The sequence below is a fragment of the Sorghum bicolor genome, chromosome 3, assembly GCF_000003195.3.
Source record: "Sorghum bicolor cultivar BTx623 chromosome 3, Sorghum_bicolor_NCBIv3, whole genome shotgun sequence".
Taxonomy (NCBI): Eukaryota; Viridiplantae; Streptophyta; class Magnoliopsida; order Poales; family Poaceae; genus Sorghum; species Sorghum bicolor.
Genome location: NC_012872.2, coordinates 71733128 through 71746931, shown reverse-complemented (window position 1 = coordinate 71746931; position 13804 = coordinate 71733128). Strand labels below are relative to the sequence as shown.

Sequence of the window (13804 nt, the reverse complement as noted above, 5' to 3'; positions counted from 1 at the left end):
AATAATTAGACAAAACAAAAAAGAACAAAGCTAGATCCATTAACTCTAAATATTAAACCATTATATCATTTAAAAATAATAACAGTTTCATATTTGATTTACTTAAGATAGGTAAGTTATGAAGTTTTTAGAGAATAAATAAGTTTTAAAATTACTTTAGAAAAAAATATAGAGAGGAAAAACTCGTTTGAAACCACCTAAATAGCCAATTCGTTCTTTTTTAATAACTCGGTGGTCAAAAGTAATTTTTTTCCAGTTTGGTGGCCAAATCGAACTCTAAGCCTTGTTTAGTTTCCAAAATATTTTACAAAAAATTTTAGATTCTCCGTCACATCGAATCTTTGCAACACATGCATGAAACATTAAATATAGATAAATAATAACTAATTGCACAATTGACCTGTAATTTGCGAGACGAATCTTTTGAGCCTAGTTAATCTATGATTGCACAATATTTTTCAAATGCAAACGAGAGTGCTACGGTGTCCATTTTGTATTTTTTTGAACTAAACAAGGCCATAGTGTTCAATGGACAAGAAAAGAACAAAATGTTTTTGATGTGAACTGAACGTAACTGGCACCAGAATTTAATTTCTCGCTTAATATGAATAATCGTATTTTTTAGAATTATTTAAAAATTAATTATTTTTTATTTTCTGATGCAAATGACGTGTCGACATCACTGATGACTTTAATCTTAGCAATTGTTATGATTCATTCAGCCTTTCAAAAATGGTCGTAGGGTTTACATATGGGCGTTCGCATAGGTGTCCGCGTAATTTGAAGGAAAAAGAAAAAGAAGAAGGCGCTGTAATATTCTGCCAGGTAGTCAAAAATCGAGCAGAGTGCCAAACCGTCGTCACAAAAAGCACAGCACGCAGCAGAGACTCGAGACGGTCTCCCATCCCACCCATTTCGCTCTCTCCCTCAACCTTCCCGCGTCCTCCCTACGTTTCCCAGCAACCGCCTCCGCCGCCGTGGGCGACCTGCCGCGCCCGCGGCACATGTCGCGGCCCCGCCATGGGCTGCATCCTCGGTAAGCTCGCCACCGCGCCCGGGTCGTCCCTCTTCTTCCCCGCCGCCGCGACCACCGCCGATGGAGGAGGAGGAGGCGACAACAAGGAAGTGCAGCTGCAGGCGCCGCAGCCGGAGCACATCGCGGCGGTGAAGAAGGACGCGTCCGGGTGGCCGCTCTGGCTCTCCGAGGCCGCCGGCGACGCGCTCCGCGGCTGGGCGCCCCGCGGTGCCGACGCCTTCCAGAAGCTCGAGAAGGTGAGTGTGAGATCCTTTCCCCCCCACGCGCCCGTGCTTGCTTGCTTGATTGTTTGTTTGTTTCCTTGGTTTAGTAGAAACTTCACCTTTTTCATGGGAGCCGGGGGTTGTTGGAGAAAGATTTCAGCTTGCCTTTCTTCTCCGTTGCTCCGATTTGTTCGTTCGTGCTTGTCGTACGCGATCGTCGGTCGCGGAATTCGGCGAGTAATTTGAGCTCTTGCTTTTTCTGGTTGTCGTAATTGGGAGTTGTTAGCGTATCATATCACCTATTCAGTACTGGGCACCCGCTGGGAAAAAAAAGGAAATCCTTCCTTTTCCTTGCTCTGAGTTGAAGAGAACAATCGATTCTTTTATGTCCTGTTATGAGTCGTAAGCATCAATCAAAGAGAGAAATAATGCAAATGATGATCTCAACACGTAAACAAGCTTTGAGTTGGGTGCCAAAAAAAAAGCAGAGATGAACTAATCCCCTGCTTTTCTTGTGAGATTTTAAAAGCCCCACAGCTCCATCATTTATGTTCATACTTTATATGTTGTCCGTGTCACAAGAATTCGTAATCCGTAAGGACGAATGGAAAAGTCAACTTGCATGCGTTCGTATTGAATTGGAGTACCTGCTAATTATCTTCTCCGGTCTTTTCAAAGAAACGAGTTGTTGTGGATTTTTCTTTTCTTTTCTTTTCTTTTTATTTTTTAAAAGAGAACCAAGTCAATGGATTGATGGATCAGTGAATAGAAAGAAATCAACTAAATCCCATTGCTTGCCTTGCGCAACTGGTCGATTTTTATTTATTTTAAAAATATAGTATTATCATTTACGATCTTTGTTTCTTTTGCTACTGTGTGCGTGCAGATTGGTTCGGGCACGTACAGCAACGTGTACAAGGCGATCGAGGTGGAGAGCGGCCGCGTGGTGGCGCTGAAGAAGGTGCGGGTGGATGGCGTCGGCGAGGCCGAGAGCGCGCGGTTCATGGCGCGGGAGATCGCCCTGCTCCGCCGCCTCGGCGACCACCCCAACGTCGTCCGCCTCAACGGCCTCGTCACCTCACGCCTCAACACGGCGCCGTCCCTCTACCTCGTCTTCGACTACATGGAGCATGACCTGACTGGCCTCACCGCCTGCGCAACTGCCTCCGGCCGCCGATTGTCCTTGCCTCAGGTATGGTCACTGTGACCGTTGTTGTGCATGTAAATTTGAGCACAGTAGTTCCCAAAGCTGAATTATAATCTGATCACCTTGTGAAATGAGCAATACGAATTATAATCATTGGTGATGCATGATAAGATTGATAACTTGGCTACCTAGGATTCTAGATTCTGATTGGTGATGTGGAGGGTTTAACCAATCTTTTGGTTTCCTGGTAGTCTGCGATTAGGAAACTTAACACAAAATGAAAATTTGGCGTCTTGTAGCTGGATTGCTTACTGCTTAGGATAGTGGGTCAGGACTACTGTGCTTGTGAATTCAACTGCAGCAAGGAATGGACTCTAATTGAACATGGAGTTTCTTTGCTGAAACGCGTTGTGAACTACTTAAAGTTACTATTTACGAATGGTGTAAGATGTGCCATTCTAAACTTCATTTGACCCCTTCTTTCGACGGAGCATAAAAGGGTACACGAGCAGCTCTCAGGTGTTGGGGAATGGGGAAAAAAAGTGAAACTGAGACATCTGTAGCGCTGTCTGAATATATTTTTCAGACAAGTCTTCTATATGGGAGACCGAATGCTGTGTAGTTGATGTAACTTATTTCATTAGTTCTAGAAGAAGTATCATTGACTGATTATTAGCAGTGGAATTCTGATTTGGCCTTTTTGCAAGAAGCAAACAAATCCATCAGACTGGAACACCACAATGATGTGGACCAGTAAATCTGTTAGACTAGGTGAAGCAGAGTATTCCTAGGTTTGAACACAGGCTGCAGTCCAATTGACAGAGACAGCTGCCGTGTGTTTTTTGTGCGCACACTGCTTCCGGGAAATCCCTTCAACGGACTACAGTCATTTCAACCGTCAACATTGGCTGCAGTTAACTGACTGGAATCTGTCTCTGAATCTCTTTATCCTGTATAAAAATGCTGTGTATTGGCGTTTGGACTAAATGGAAATGGGCCAACCTGGTTCAGTAAAAATTGACCCACTGGCATTTGAAATTGTGAAAGGTTCTCAATTACTTTCTTTTTCTGAAAAGGAAGGCTCCAACTATGAGATGTTTTCCAGCTACATGGTTACTGACAAATGTATGCCTTATTTTTTGATTACATGTTTGTACTCATGAAGCCTGTTTCCTCGTTTGCAGGTGAAGTGCTACATGAAACAGTTACTTTCTGGGATTGAACACTGTCATAACAATGGTGTTCTGCACCGTGACATCAAGACCTCGAACTTACTTGTCAGCAGTGATGGAATTCTTAAAATAGCTGACTTTGGACTTGCTACCTCTTATGATCCTGAGAACGTGCGCCCCATGACTAGCCAAGTAATTACGCTTTGGTATCGTCCACCTGAACTCTTGTTAGGAGCAACTCACTATGGTGTCGGTGTTGATCTTTGGAGTGTGGGTTGCATATTGGCAGAACTGCTTCTTGGCGAGCCGATATTCCCAGGAAGAACAGAGGTACTTGGTTTGGTCTAGCTGAAATGTGTCTTGGATATGCAGGGTGTCATTTGGTTTGTCTATTAACAAGTGGTTTGTTTAGGTGGAACAATTGCACAAGGTTTTCAAGTTATGTGGTACTCCATCAGAGGATTACTGGGAGAAAATGAAGTTCGCTCATCCTACATTCAAACCGTATCAACGGTGCCTAGCTGAAAAATTTAAAGACGTACCACCATCTACCCTATCACTTCTCGAGACTCTCCTATCGATTGACCCAGATATGAGAGGCACTGCAACTGATGCTCTGAATAGTGAGGTTAATACTACCCTATCACCCTCAAGGCATCTAAAATGAACTGCTGCATCAAACAAATACAGAAAAAATAAAATATAAACTATGACCAGACATTATGCAAAAGAATAATCCGCATCTGATGATGATTGCACGGATTAGGATAATTTGCATTCGTGTATCGTAGAGATCAGTTTTTTAATTGGAAAAATAAGTGGTCCTTTGTTCAGCTGTGCTTATCAACTTATTATTTTCTGTGGATTCAGTTCTTCAGAACAGAACCATATGCCTGTGAACCATCGAGCCTTCCACGCTATCCACCATGCAAAGAAAGAGATGTGAAGTTGAAGTACGAGAAGCATAAAAGGTTTGGTGCCACTATTTGCACTTGTTGCAGCTATTTTCTTTTGTTCATATAAAGCTTCAACTTGTGTTTATTTTTCAGGAAGTCGAGGATTAACGGGTCAGTAGAACGTCACAGAAACCGACAGCACACATCGCAAAATCCTGGGCGCAGAGTTTTTACTCCAGATGTCAATAATAAGCCACAAGCAAATCCAAAGGTGCTTATGTTTTTCCCTTTTCCTCATAAAGAATTTGATTGTATCCTCAACATCATCATGCTTAAATTCCCACCACTCATGGGCATTGTTTACATCGATGTTTTTACATAAAAAGCTATATTCAAGCAACTATGCAGGCATAGAAAACACGAATAAATGGTTAAATGTGTTAATTTAATCTTCAGGTACCAAGGTTGGTGACAAGCACGAGCACAACCAAATTTGAGAGATTTCCTCCGCCTCACTTGGATGCGTCGATTGGTTATAGTTTAGATTCATCGGCTGATGGAGCCACAGAAGAATTCTTCTCGTCATCAGTCGTTGAGCTAAAGAAAATGCCAAGCCTAATAGTTGGTCATGTGAAATCTTACCTGAATAGCCCAAAGAAGGGTATGCACAAGGCAAAGCCAAGCCTCAACATGGCGCCTTCCACCGTTCTCATTGGTGCATTCCGGCCTTATTCCTTTGGTCAGCCAATGGAAGTGAGAAGAAAGAATAGGGAGCAATTCAGAAGCAAAGGAAGAAATGCAGTAGGTGCAGTCAAGTGACATCCTAATCATGTTACCTTTTTTTTTTTGCCCTTTACCCTTTTATAGATGCTAGATAGTAGCCGGTGAATTCCAACCACATTTGATAGTTTTTACCTTGTATAGTTAGAGAGTATTATAAACTAGAGTTGTGTATAATGCATTTCTTCTGTATAAGGGATCACAAAGTTTTCATCTGCAACACAAAGCAAAATCTGAGAGCACCCATGCAAATTTGTATCTTCAACCTCTGCATCAAAATCAGAGAGAAGAGAAAAGGAAGGGGTCAAGCCGTCAAGGGGATTGTTGAAATACTTGCACATGATCTTCTTGTGTGTGCAAATTAACGTTTCCGCAACATGAGCACGCAGAATTCAAAAGTACAAATAATCAAATTACGCAAAAGCTTGGATGAATTTCCAGAATGCCCTCCTTTCCGAAAGATCTGCCCTCCTTTCCAACACTAATTTGTATTTTCTCTACAACAGGAGCAGTCCAGAGCTGATGCTCCTTGCACCATTTACAGAATCAGCTTCTCACAAACGGGGTTAGCTTACAAGAACTAACCAAGATTGAAAAATGACAGCAAATGATGCAAAGCTAGCATCAATGCATCATAAACGATGACTGAATGAGCCATGCGTGTGTGTGTTTACAAGCTGAGACGTAGTAAAATGTAGAAGATCCCATACAGCGCTGCCTGATCAGGGTTGAGAGCTTGCAGCTGAAGCGGCAGCAGCAGGCGGCGAAGGTTTGCTTCTTTGCCGGCAGAACAAGTTGTGACAAGCAGAAGCGACGACCGAAAAGCCACTGTATCTAAGCCATCTGTTTCCCTCTTTAGGTTGGGAGACCTGCACATTAATTAATCTATCAGAAATTAGCAGATGTAATATATCTCATATACCACAGCTGACAGCTGCAAGTGCATAAGCATAAGCAATGCTTAATGTTCAGATCTCATCATTAGGACTTTGCAGAGGTCATGCATGATGCCATGAAGGATATGATGTTCAGACCTCGTTGGAGTTGTGTGGCTTGGTCGCCGAGATTTCGCTCCTATTGCTCAGCTGACGCGCCGTCGCTGCATAGGAGGAGAGAAGGATGGTTCGAGAAGTGTCAGCGTCAATGGAGCTCACGATAAGACAAGGAAGGAGGGGGGAAAGCTAGCTGTGAGCGAATTATTAAGTTGAAGTACCTTTGATCGTGACGGAGCCGTCGCTGTTGTCGGCGTCGGCCACGATCCTGTCGACGGCAGCCGTCTTCTTCTGGCAGTAGTGCCGGAAGCTCGGCGAGCCGGGCCCGGTCATCGGCGGGAGCGCGGCGGTCCTCTCCTCCAGCTCCTTGGGCTCCGGCGCCACCTTGCTCCCTCGCCTCCTGCCCCCGGACGACGACTCCGCCTCCTGCCCCTGCCCTTCCTGCTGCTGCGGCTGCGGCGGCGGCGCCAGCAGACCCGAGGTGGACGCCTCGCTGTGCCCCGCCGCCCGCGCCCGCGCCCGCCGCCGGGGCTCGGCCCCGTTAGCGGTCGACGCCGCGCACCCCATCGCGGCCGCCGCCAGCGTGGGGGATGGGGGCGCCGGTGAGAGCGAGGGCGTGCGTTAGCGGGAGCGCGGTCGAGAACCGGAGCACGGGGTGGTCGGAAAGGATGGCCTCCCATGCCGCGCCGCGCGGCCGGCCTTAGTAGGGACGCGCGCGCGAGGCGGTTTCGACCGTTGCGGCCGGCCATCGGCGGCGCGGGCTTCTCGGGTCGAGGCGGGGCCCAAATTTGGCGGCATGATGCAGCGGGGTCCCACCTGGCAGAGATCCCACTCCTACTAAGACGGGCTTCGTTGGGCCTGATGGGCTGTCCAGAGATGAACGAGCGCAAAATTGGAGCCCACTTCAGCTATGGTCTTTTGGGCCTTGAAACTGTTTGACCGACCAATTCTCGATGATACCTGTTAAACTGCAACAGAACCCAAACCTCGCCGATTTTCGCTCCCCTCGGAGGTCGGAGCTCCTCACCGCGCGCGTACGCCGCCGCTGCTCACCTCACCTCAGCGAACCCTAACCCCGGTGGTCCGCCGCTTCGAGCGGGACCCTAGGCGTCGCCGGAGCCCCCGCGGTCGGGGCGAGCGGCGGAGGAACCCGGAAAGCGTTTTCCCCTCCCCTCCCCTTACCGGGGGAGGGAGAAACTAGCGGAGGCGGCGAATCAGGTCAGAGGAGGGCACGATGAGGATCATGATCAAGGGAGGCGTGTGGAAGAACACGGAGGACGAGATCCTCAAGGCGGCTGTGATGAAGTACGGCAAGAACCAGTGGGCGCGCATCTCGTCGCTGCTCGTCCGCAAGTCCGCCAAGCAGTGCAAGGCCCGCTGGTACGAGTGGCTCGATCCGTCCATCAAGAAGGTAACCGACTACTCGCCTCTCTCACGGCCTCTCCCGGCAGACTAGCCTCTCCGCCCGGTCGCCCTTCCATTACTGATTTTTTGGCGGTGTTTGGAGTGTCATTCTGCTAACGTTTAGAACATTGTCTATAGTTTTTTCTGAATCCTTGCAAGACTGCTATTCATAATGAGAGGGTAACTATCACTAGATGGTGTCTGGTTCGTTCAACAGTAGAGATGTGATTATTAAGGATTCTGGAATGGTGTTGTGACGACACAGTTTAGTTTGTTTAAATTAAACCTTTCAGCAGCCCAGCATGTTGTCTGCCGAGAAAGTGGAAATCACCACAGTTTTATAAGGGTTCGTTTGGATCCTTTCATTTGGAGGAATTGAAGTCTACTTAATAAACTAGGCTATTTGGCTTGGAAGTTGACATTCCACCACTTTCCAAAGTTCGCATGTAAGCCTATCTCAAATTCATAGGGCGAGAGATGGAAATTGATTCTATACAGCATCATGCTATGTTTTTACTTTGCAACTTATAACACGCTCTTCAACTCGCCCCTCTACGGTAGAAATGCAACACATAAGTATCTCTCTCGTATAGCCAACAATAATATACAAATGTAATCCGTATACAACCATATTAGCGTAACTAATATGTGTGTAAATTATGATTATTAAAATGGATTCACACTGTGAAAATGCACCTAGATAGATTTTTAAGTTTGAATGAATAAGCTAAACTGGCTGATTCAACGCTTAATTTGGTCAAGTGAGTTCTAATTTTACCTTCTCTAGTCTTGATGTATTTAATTACAAGAGCAGGGTGAAATATGATTATTAAATTAATTAATGTAACATTAACATGCTATAGTTATGAAAGAAAGAGTCTACTTATCTTGTTTTGGAACTGGTTAGCTTCTGGAAAATTTGTGTTCATAGATTTCTAATTATTACTGTGTAAATGATTGGTTATTACTGTCTTCTGGCCTGCAGCTATTTTAGCAAATGTCAAGTTTTTAATCAACACGAGTTTCTCGGTAACCTAGAGCTATTAATCTTTTCGTGCTTTAATATGTTTATGAGATGAATGTCCATGTAAGTTTATCAGTCGATAGTTTGTATGACAAACAAAATCAATACAACCTATGTTAGCATTTTCATCATTGTATTGACATAACCTAGAATGTTACTAGCCAGTAGCCACTATGAATCATATTTAGAAGTAGTGCATTAATGACGTTTGGAAGAACTGTGTTCTCTATATTTTTATCTCTTACTGTCAATATTCACAATTTGCTGCTTGACAAGGCCCTTTGGGTTCCTCTTTAGAATATTCAGTTATGTGTCCAGAAGGTTGCTGTGCCTGATTGGTTAATCAATTAGCGCCTTCTCTTTATTGATTGAAATGTGGACCCATGTTGTTAAAAGTATAATGGGCGCATTAATATCTTTTGTTTGTTAATATAGGCTCTAAAATCTAAATGAATGTGCGGTACACCAGTACTTGTAATAAGGTGTTCGGTTACTATACCAAGGGCACTATCATCTAATTTTTGACTTTACTGAAATTCTCTGTGTTCACATTATCTGCATGTATTGACACGAATGGTTTAAATAACCCATAACCTTCAAAATAGTTCTTTCATTGGTCATTTGCTCTATTATGGCATAGGTCTTTCTTGTTTACTGATGTCAGTCACAAAGATGATTGTTTTATTGTTTCTCACTGTGCTAACTCATTTATGTTAATTTCAGACCGAGTGGACAAGGGAAGAGGATGAGAAGTTACTTCATCTAGCTAAACTCATGCCTACTCAGTGGAGGACAATTGCACCTATTGTAGGTCGAACACCATCTCAGTGTCTTGAACGTTATGAAAAACTGCTTGATGCTGCATGTGCAAAGGATGAAAATTATGAGGCTAATGATGATCCTAGGAAGCTGCGGCCTGGCGAGATTGACCCAAACCCTGAGTCAAAGCCTGCACGTCCTGATCCTGTTGATATGGATGAAGATGAAAAAGAAATGCTTTCTGAGGCTAGGGCCCGCTTAGCTAACACTAGGGGTAAAAAGGCCAAACGAAAGGCAAGGGAGAAACAACTTGAAGAGGCAAGACGGCTTGCCTCACTACAAAAAAGGAGAGAATTGAAGGCGGCTGGTATTGATACACGCCACAGAAAAAGAAAGAGAAAGGGGATTGACTACAATGCTGAGATCCCATTTGAAAAGAGACCACCTTCAGGTTTTTATGATACTGTTGGTGAAGACAGGCCACTTGAACATGTACAGTTTCCAACGACCATTGAGGAGCTTGAAGGGAAGAGAAGAGCAGATATAGAGGCACAATTAAGAAAACAAGATATCGCCAGGAACAAGATCCTGCAGCGACAGGATGCCCCTGCTGCTATAATGCAAGCAAATAAACTAAATGATCCAGAAGCTGTCACAAAGAGGTCAAAGCTGATGCTGCCGCCTCCCCAAATTTCTGACCATGAGTTAGAGGAGATAGCGAAGATGGGCAATGCTGGTGATCCTGCTTTAGCTGATGAGCTTGGTGAAGGAAGTGCTGCCACAAGAACCTTGCTTGCCAGCTATTCTCAGACTCCAAGGCTTGGTATGACACCATTGCGAACTCCACAGCGAACTCCAGCTGGGAAGGGTGATGCAATTATGATGGAGGCAGAAAATCTTGCACGTCTTAGAGAATCACAGACACCTCTATTAGGAGGTGACAACCCAGAGCTTCATCCATCAGATTTCTCTGGTGTTACACCACGTAAGAAGGAGATACAGACTCCAAATCCAATGGCAACACCTTTGGCAAGCCCTGGCCCTGGTATTACTCCAAGGATTGGTATGACACCATCCAGAGAGGGGCACAGCTTTGGTTTAACACCAAGGGGAACTCCTTTCCGTGATGAACTTCGCATAAATGAAGAGGTGGAAATGCAGGACAGCACTAAACTTGAGCTTCGTAGGCAAGCTGAACTGAAGAAAAGCCTGCGATCTGGTTTTGCTTCTATTCCACAGCCAAAGAATGAGTACCAGATAGTCATGCCACCTATTACGGAGGATGAGAAAGAAGAAGCTGAAGAGAAAATTGAAGAGGACATGTCAGACAGACTGGCACGAGAAAGGGCTGAGGAACAGGCTAGGCATGAGGTGTTGCTCAGAAAGAGATCCAAAGTGTTGCAGAGGAGTCTGCCTAGGCCACCGGCTGCTTCAGTAGAGATTATCTGGCAATCTCTTATTAGAAGTGGAGAAAGCAGAAGCAGAAGCACCTTTGTGCCTCCTACTTCGCTTGAACAAGCTGATGAACTAATAAATGAGGAGCTCTTTAGGCTTCTTGAGCATGATAATGCAAAATATCCTCTTGATGAAAAAACTCAAAAAGAGAAAAAGAAAGGAAGCAAGCGTCAGCAAAATGGAGGACCTCTTGTCCCTGAAATTGAGGATTTTGATGAAGATGAACTTAAAGAGGTGTATTAGAATATTCATGATGAACTGTATCTCCTCTTTCTTGATAGTTTCGCCACCCACCACATGCACAGTTTCATGGAACTATTTAGGTGGACAAACAGTAACCTGAGAACCTATATCCACATCTGCTTGTATTTCACTGACATGATACTGTTCATTATTTGTGTTAATTACAAATCACATTGGGTCATTTTAACTGAGGTCAACTGGCATGCATGATTTGATTTAATAGGAAATACATAGATTTACATTAGTTATATCCTGTAAGGCAGAGGATGTAGTTAAAATAATTCATTGAAATTTCTGGTACACAAAATTTGAACATATTGGCCCTGATTGGCTGTCATTTTTAGGTTGTGGCGGTACGCTGTAGCTGCAGTTATAGAAGTAGTAGAAATCTATTTGCTGTTTGCAGCCACAGCTGCAGCTGCAAAAATCTGCAGCGAGCACAGCTATTCTTTAATACATGAGTTTTACAATTAGAATCTTCTCTTCGAGTGCGGATGATGAGAATTGTCATCTGCAAGTGATGTGTGAATTAGAACTGTCATTTTTATGGCATTCAACTTTGTACACTAGAGTACTCTATATATGCACTACAATGTTGTCAACTAGTTTGAGCTTTGCATTCTAGTTTTCATGAAATTCCTACAACATACATTGTATCTGCGAAGAAATTCATGCCAGTAACACTAAATTGGACATTTCAATGGCTGTACATAATCTACAAACATGGTAGTTATCAAACCATTTATAGTGCGTGATTTCATATGATCCTTCATTTTGATTGTTTTTCTCTTATTCTATGACCAGTCCTCTATGCTTATTGCAGTTATGTAATGATGGAATTTGTCTAAATGGCCATCTTTTTTTAATTGGCAGGCTAGTTCTATGGTTGAAGAGGAGATTCAATACCTTCGAGTGGCCATGGGTCATGAAAATGAATCGTTTGAGGACTTCGTGAAAGCACATGATGCATGCCAAGAGGACCTTATGTTTTTTCCTACCAACAATAGCTATGGTTTAGCTAGTGTTTCTGGAAATGCTGATAAGGTTTCTGCTTTGCAAAATGAGTTTGAAACTGTGAAGAAGCGAATGGATGATGAAGCAAAAAAGGCTTCTCGGCTTGAGCAGAAGATTAAGCTGCTGACACAAGGATATCAGGTAAATTTGGCATGGTACATCATCTGTAATCAAGAGCATCTATATTAACTGGATTTAAGCAATATGTCATATAGCATAGCTTCTTTAGAGTTCTCTTTATTTGGTTTCTGTATTCGTCTCTTTCCTCTGCCAATAATGGCCCCTGTTGAAGCCAGCTTGAAAAAATGAATATGATAGACACTGGACTGCTGCAAACTAGTATTGTTAGCTCTTGCTGTTTGCCTAACTGAATTTGCTCCCTTATCCATTGAAACAATTGTTGACAATACGATAACATCTTATCTCACTGCATATCCTATTTGAGTGCTAATGTTTTGCTAACTTGCTGTTTGCCTTTTATTAGGTAAGGTCTGGAAAACTGTGGTCACAGGTCCAAGATACATTTAAGCAGATGGACACTGCTGCAACAGAACTCGGATGCTTCCAAGAGCTGCAGAAACAGGAACATCTTGCCGCTTCATACCGAATCCTAAATTTGACTGAAGAAGTGAATAAGCAGAAAGCACTAGAAAGGACCCTCCAGAGCCGCTATGGTGAGCTTGTTTCTGGTTTCCAGAGGATCGAAGAACAGCTTGAGGAGCACAAGAAGCAACTCAAGGTACAGGAGGCGATAGAAGCTGAAAACCGTGCTCAGGAAGAGGAAGTTGCGGCACCAAACCATGCTGCTGAGGAAGAGGATGAAAGGAAGCCTCCCAGCTTTGAAGAGAAATCACAGCAGACAAGTAGAGCTACTGATGAAGAAGCTGCAGGAAGCAAAGGAACCACCGAGGATCAGATGGATGTGAACAGCGGGAATGGAGACGGTGGAGTCGTAGGCCCTATCCCACCAACACCAAACACTGAAGGGGATGACGATGAAGTATCAATTCAGGAGAGCGCTTCTAACACTCAGAGTAGTGACTGTACCTCCACTAAGGATGGGGCAGACAAGATCGATCAAGCCAAGTTAGAAGGTCAGGATAAATCAGATGACAGTATGGCTGTTGATGCTGGCCCTCGTGAAGAGAGCAAGGATGAACTTGTACCTGTTGGTGCCAGCATAAGTGAAGAAAACACAATGGTACCTTCGGATCAAGCTGTCTCAAAGGAGGATGAAGGCATGGCTCCTTAATGAAATATTGTTTGTTGACTATACTCCAGCAACACTACTCTAAGGTCGCTTCTTCCATCTTCCATCCACGGATGGTTACACGACACCAGCCACATTGTACAAGGTGGCAAGTAGTACAAGATGCACAATTTTCACCCCGTGTCCTTCAATTAATATCTTTTAACTCGATGTTGGACACTTACTGTTGGCAGAGACCAGAGAGCCTGCACATGCGATCTGTTGTTCATCTGTTGCCGCCTCTCGGCTGGATCGGCAGTGAGAAAAGGCACTGAAACGGACCTGCTTGCTAGCTCCCGGACGTCCGTTCCGGGGCGCTAGCATTGGACGACGCCCGCCTCCCACCATTTCCGTTTTTCTTTTACATGACGGAGAAATAAAGGACTCGGACCCGATTGGTGGAGATTTAGCCAGCTCCAGCTCTTTGGGC

At 44.4% G+C, this 13804-nt stretch overlaps 3 protein-coding genes and 1 long non-coding RNA gene across 4 annotated transcripts; 2 read left to right on the top strand and 2 right to left on the bottom strand.

Annotated features, from left to right (window-relative positions):
- On the top strand, positions 828-5566 carry LOC8079827 (probable serine/threonine-protein kinase At1g54610). Its single transcript, XM_002458968.2, has 7 exons — positions 828-1272; positions 2126-2431; positions 3571-3888; positions 3971-4186; positions 4429-4529; positions 4608-4725; positions 4911-5566. Exons 1-7 carry the CDS (start codon positions 1021-1023, stop codon positions 5271-5273), a joined length of 1674 nt encoding a protein of 557 aa, XP_002459013.1. The 5' UTR covers positions 828-1020; the 3' UTR covers positions 5274-5566.
- Positions 4717-5189, bottom strand: LOC110433523. The gene is made up of 2 exons (XR_002450972.1): positions 5097-5189; positions 4717-5007 (listed from the first exon to the last, which is right to left on the bottom strand). It is a non-coding gene; the product is annotated as an uncharacterized LOC110433523 (long non-coding RNA).
- LOC8059384 lies at positions 5686-6869 on the bottom strand. Its single transcript, XM_002456834.2, has 3 exons — positions 6448-6869; positions 6269-6333; positions 5686-6103 (listed from the first exon to the last, which is right to left on the bottom strand). The coding sequence occupies exons 1-3, from the start codon at positions 6791-6793 to the stop codon at positions 5957-5959; spliced, it is 558 nt and encodes a 185-aa protein (XP_002456879.1). The 5' UTR covers positions 6794-6869; the 3' UTR covers positions 5686-5956.
- On the top strand, positions 7048-13721 carry LOC8079826 (cell division cycle 5-like protein). The gene is made up of 4 exons (XM_002458967.2): positions 7048-7637; positions 9378-11102; positions 11985-12266; positions 12610-13721. The coding sequence occupies exons 1-4, from the start codon at positions 7461-7463 to the stop codon at positions 13375-13377; spliced, it is 2952 nt and encodes a 983-aa protein (XP_002459012.1). The 5' UTR covers positions 7048-7460; the 3' UTR covers positions 13378-13721.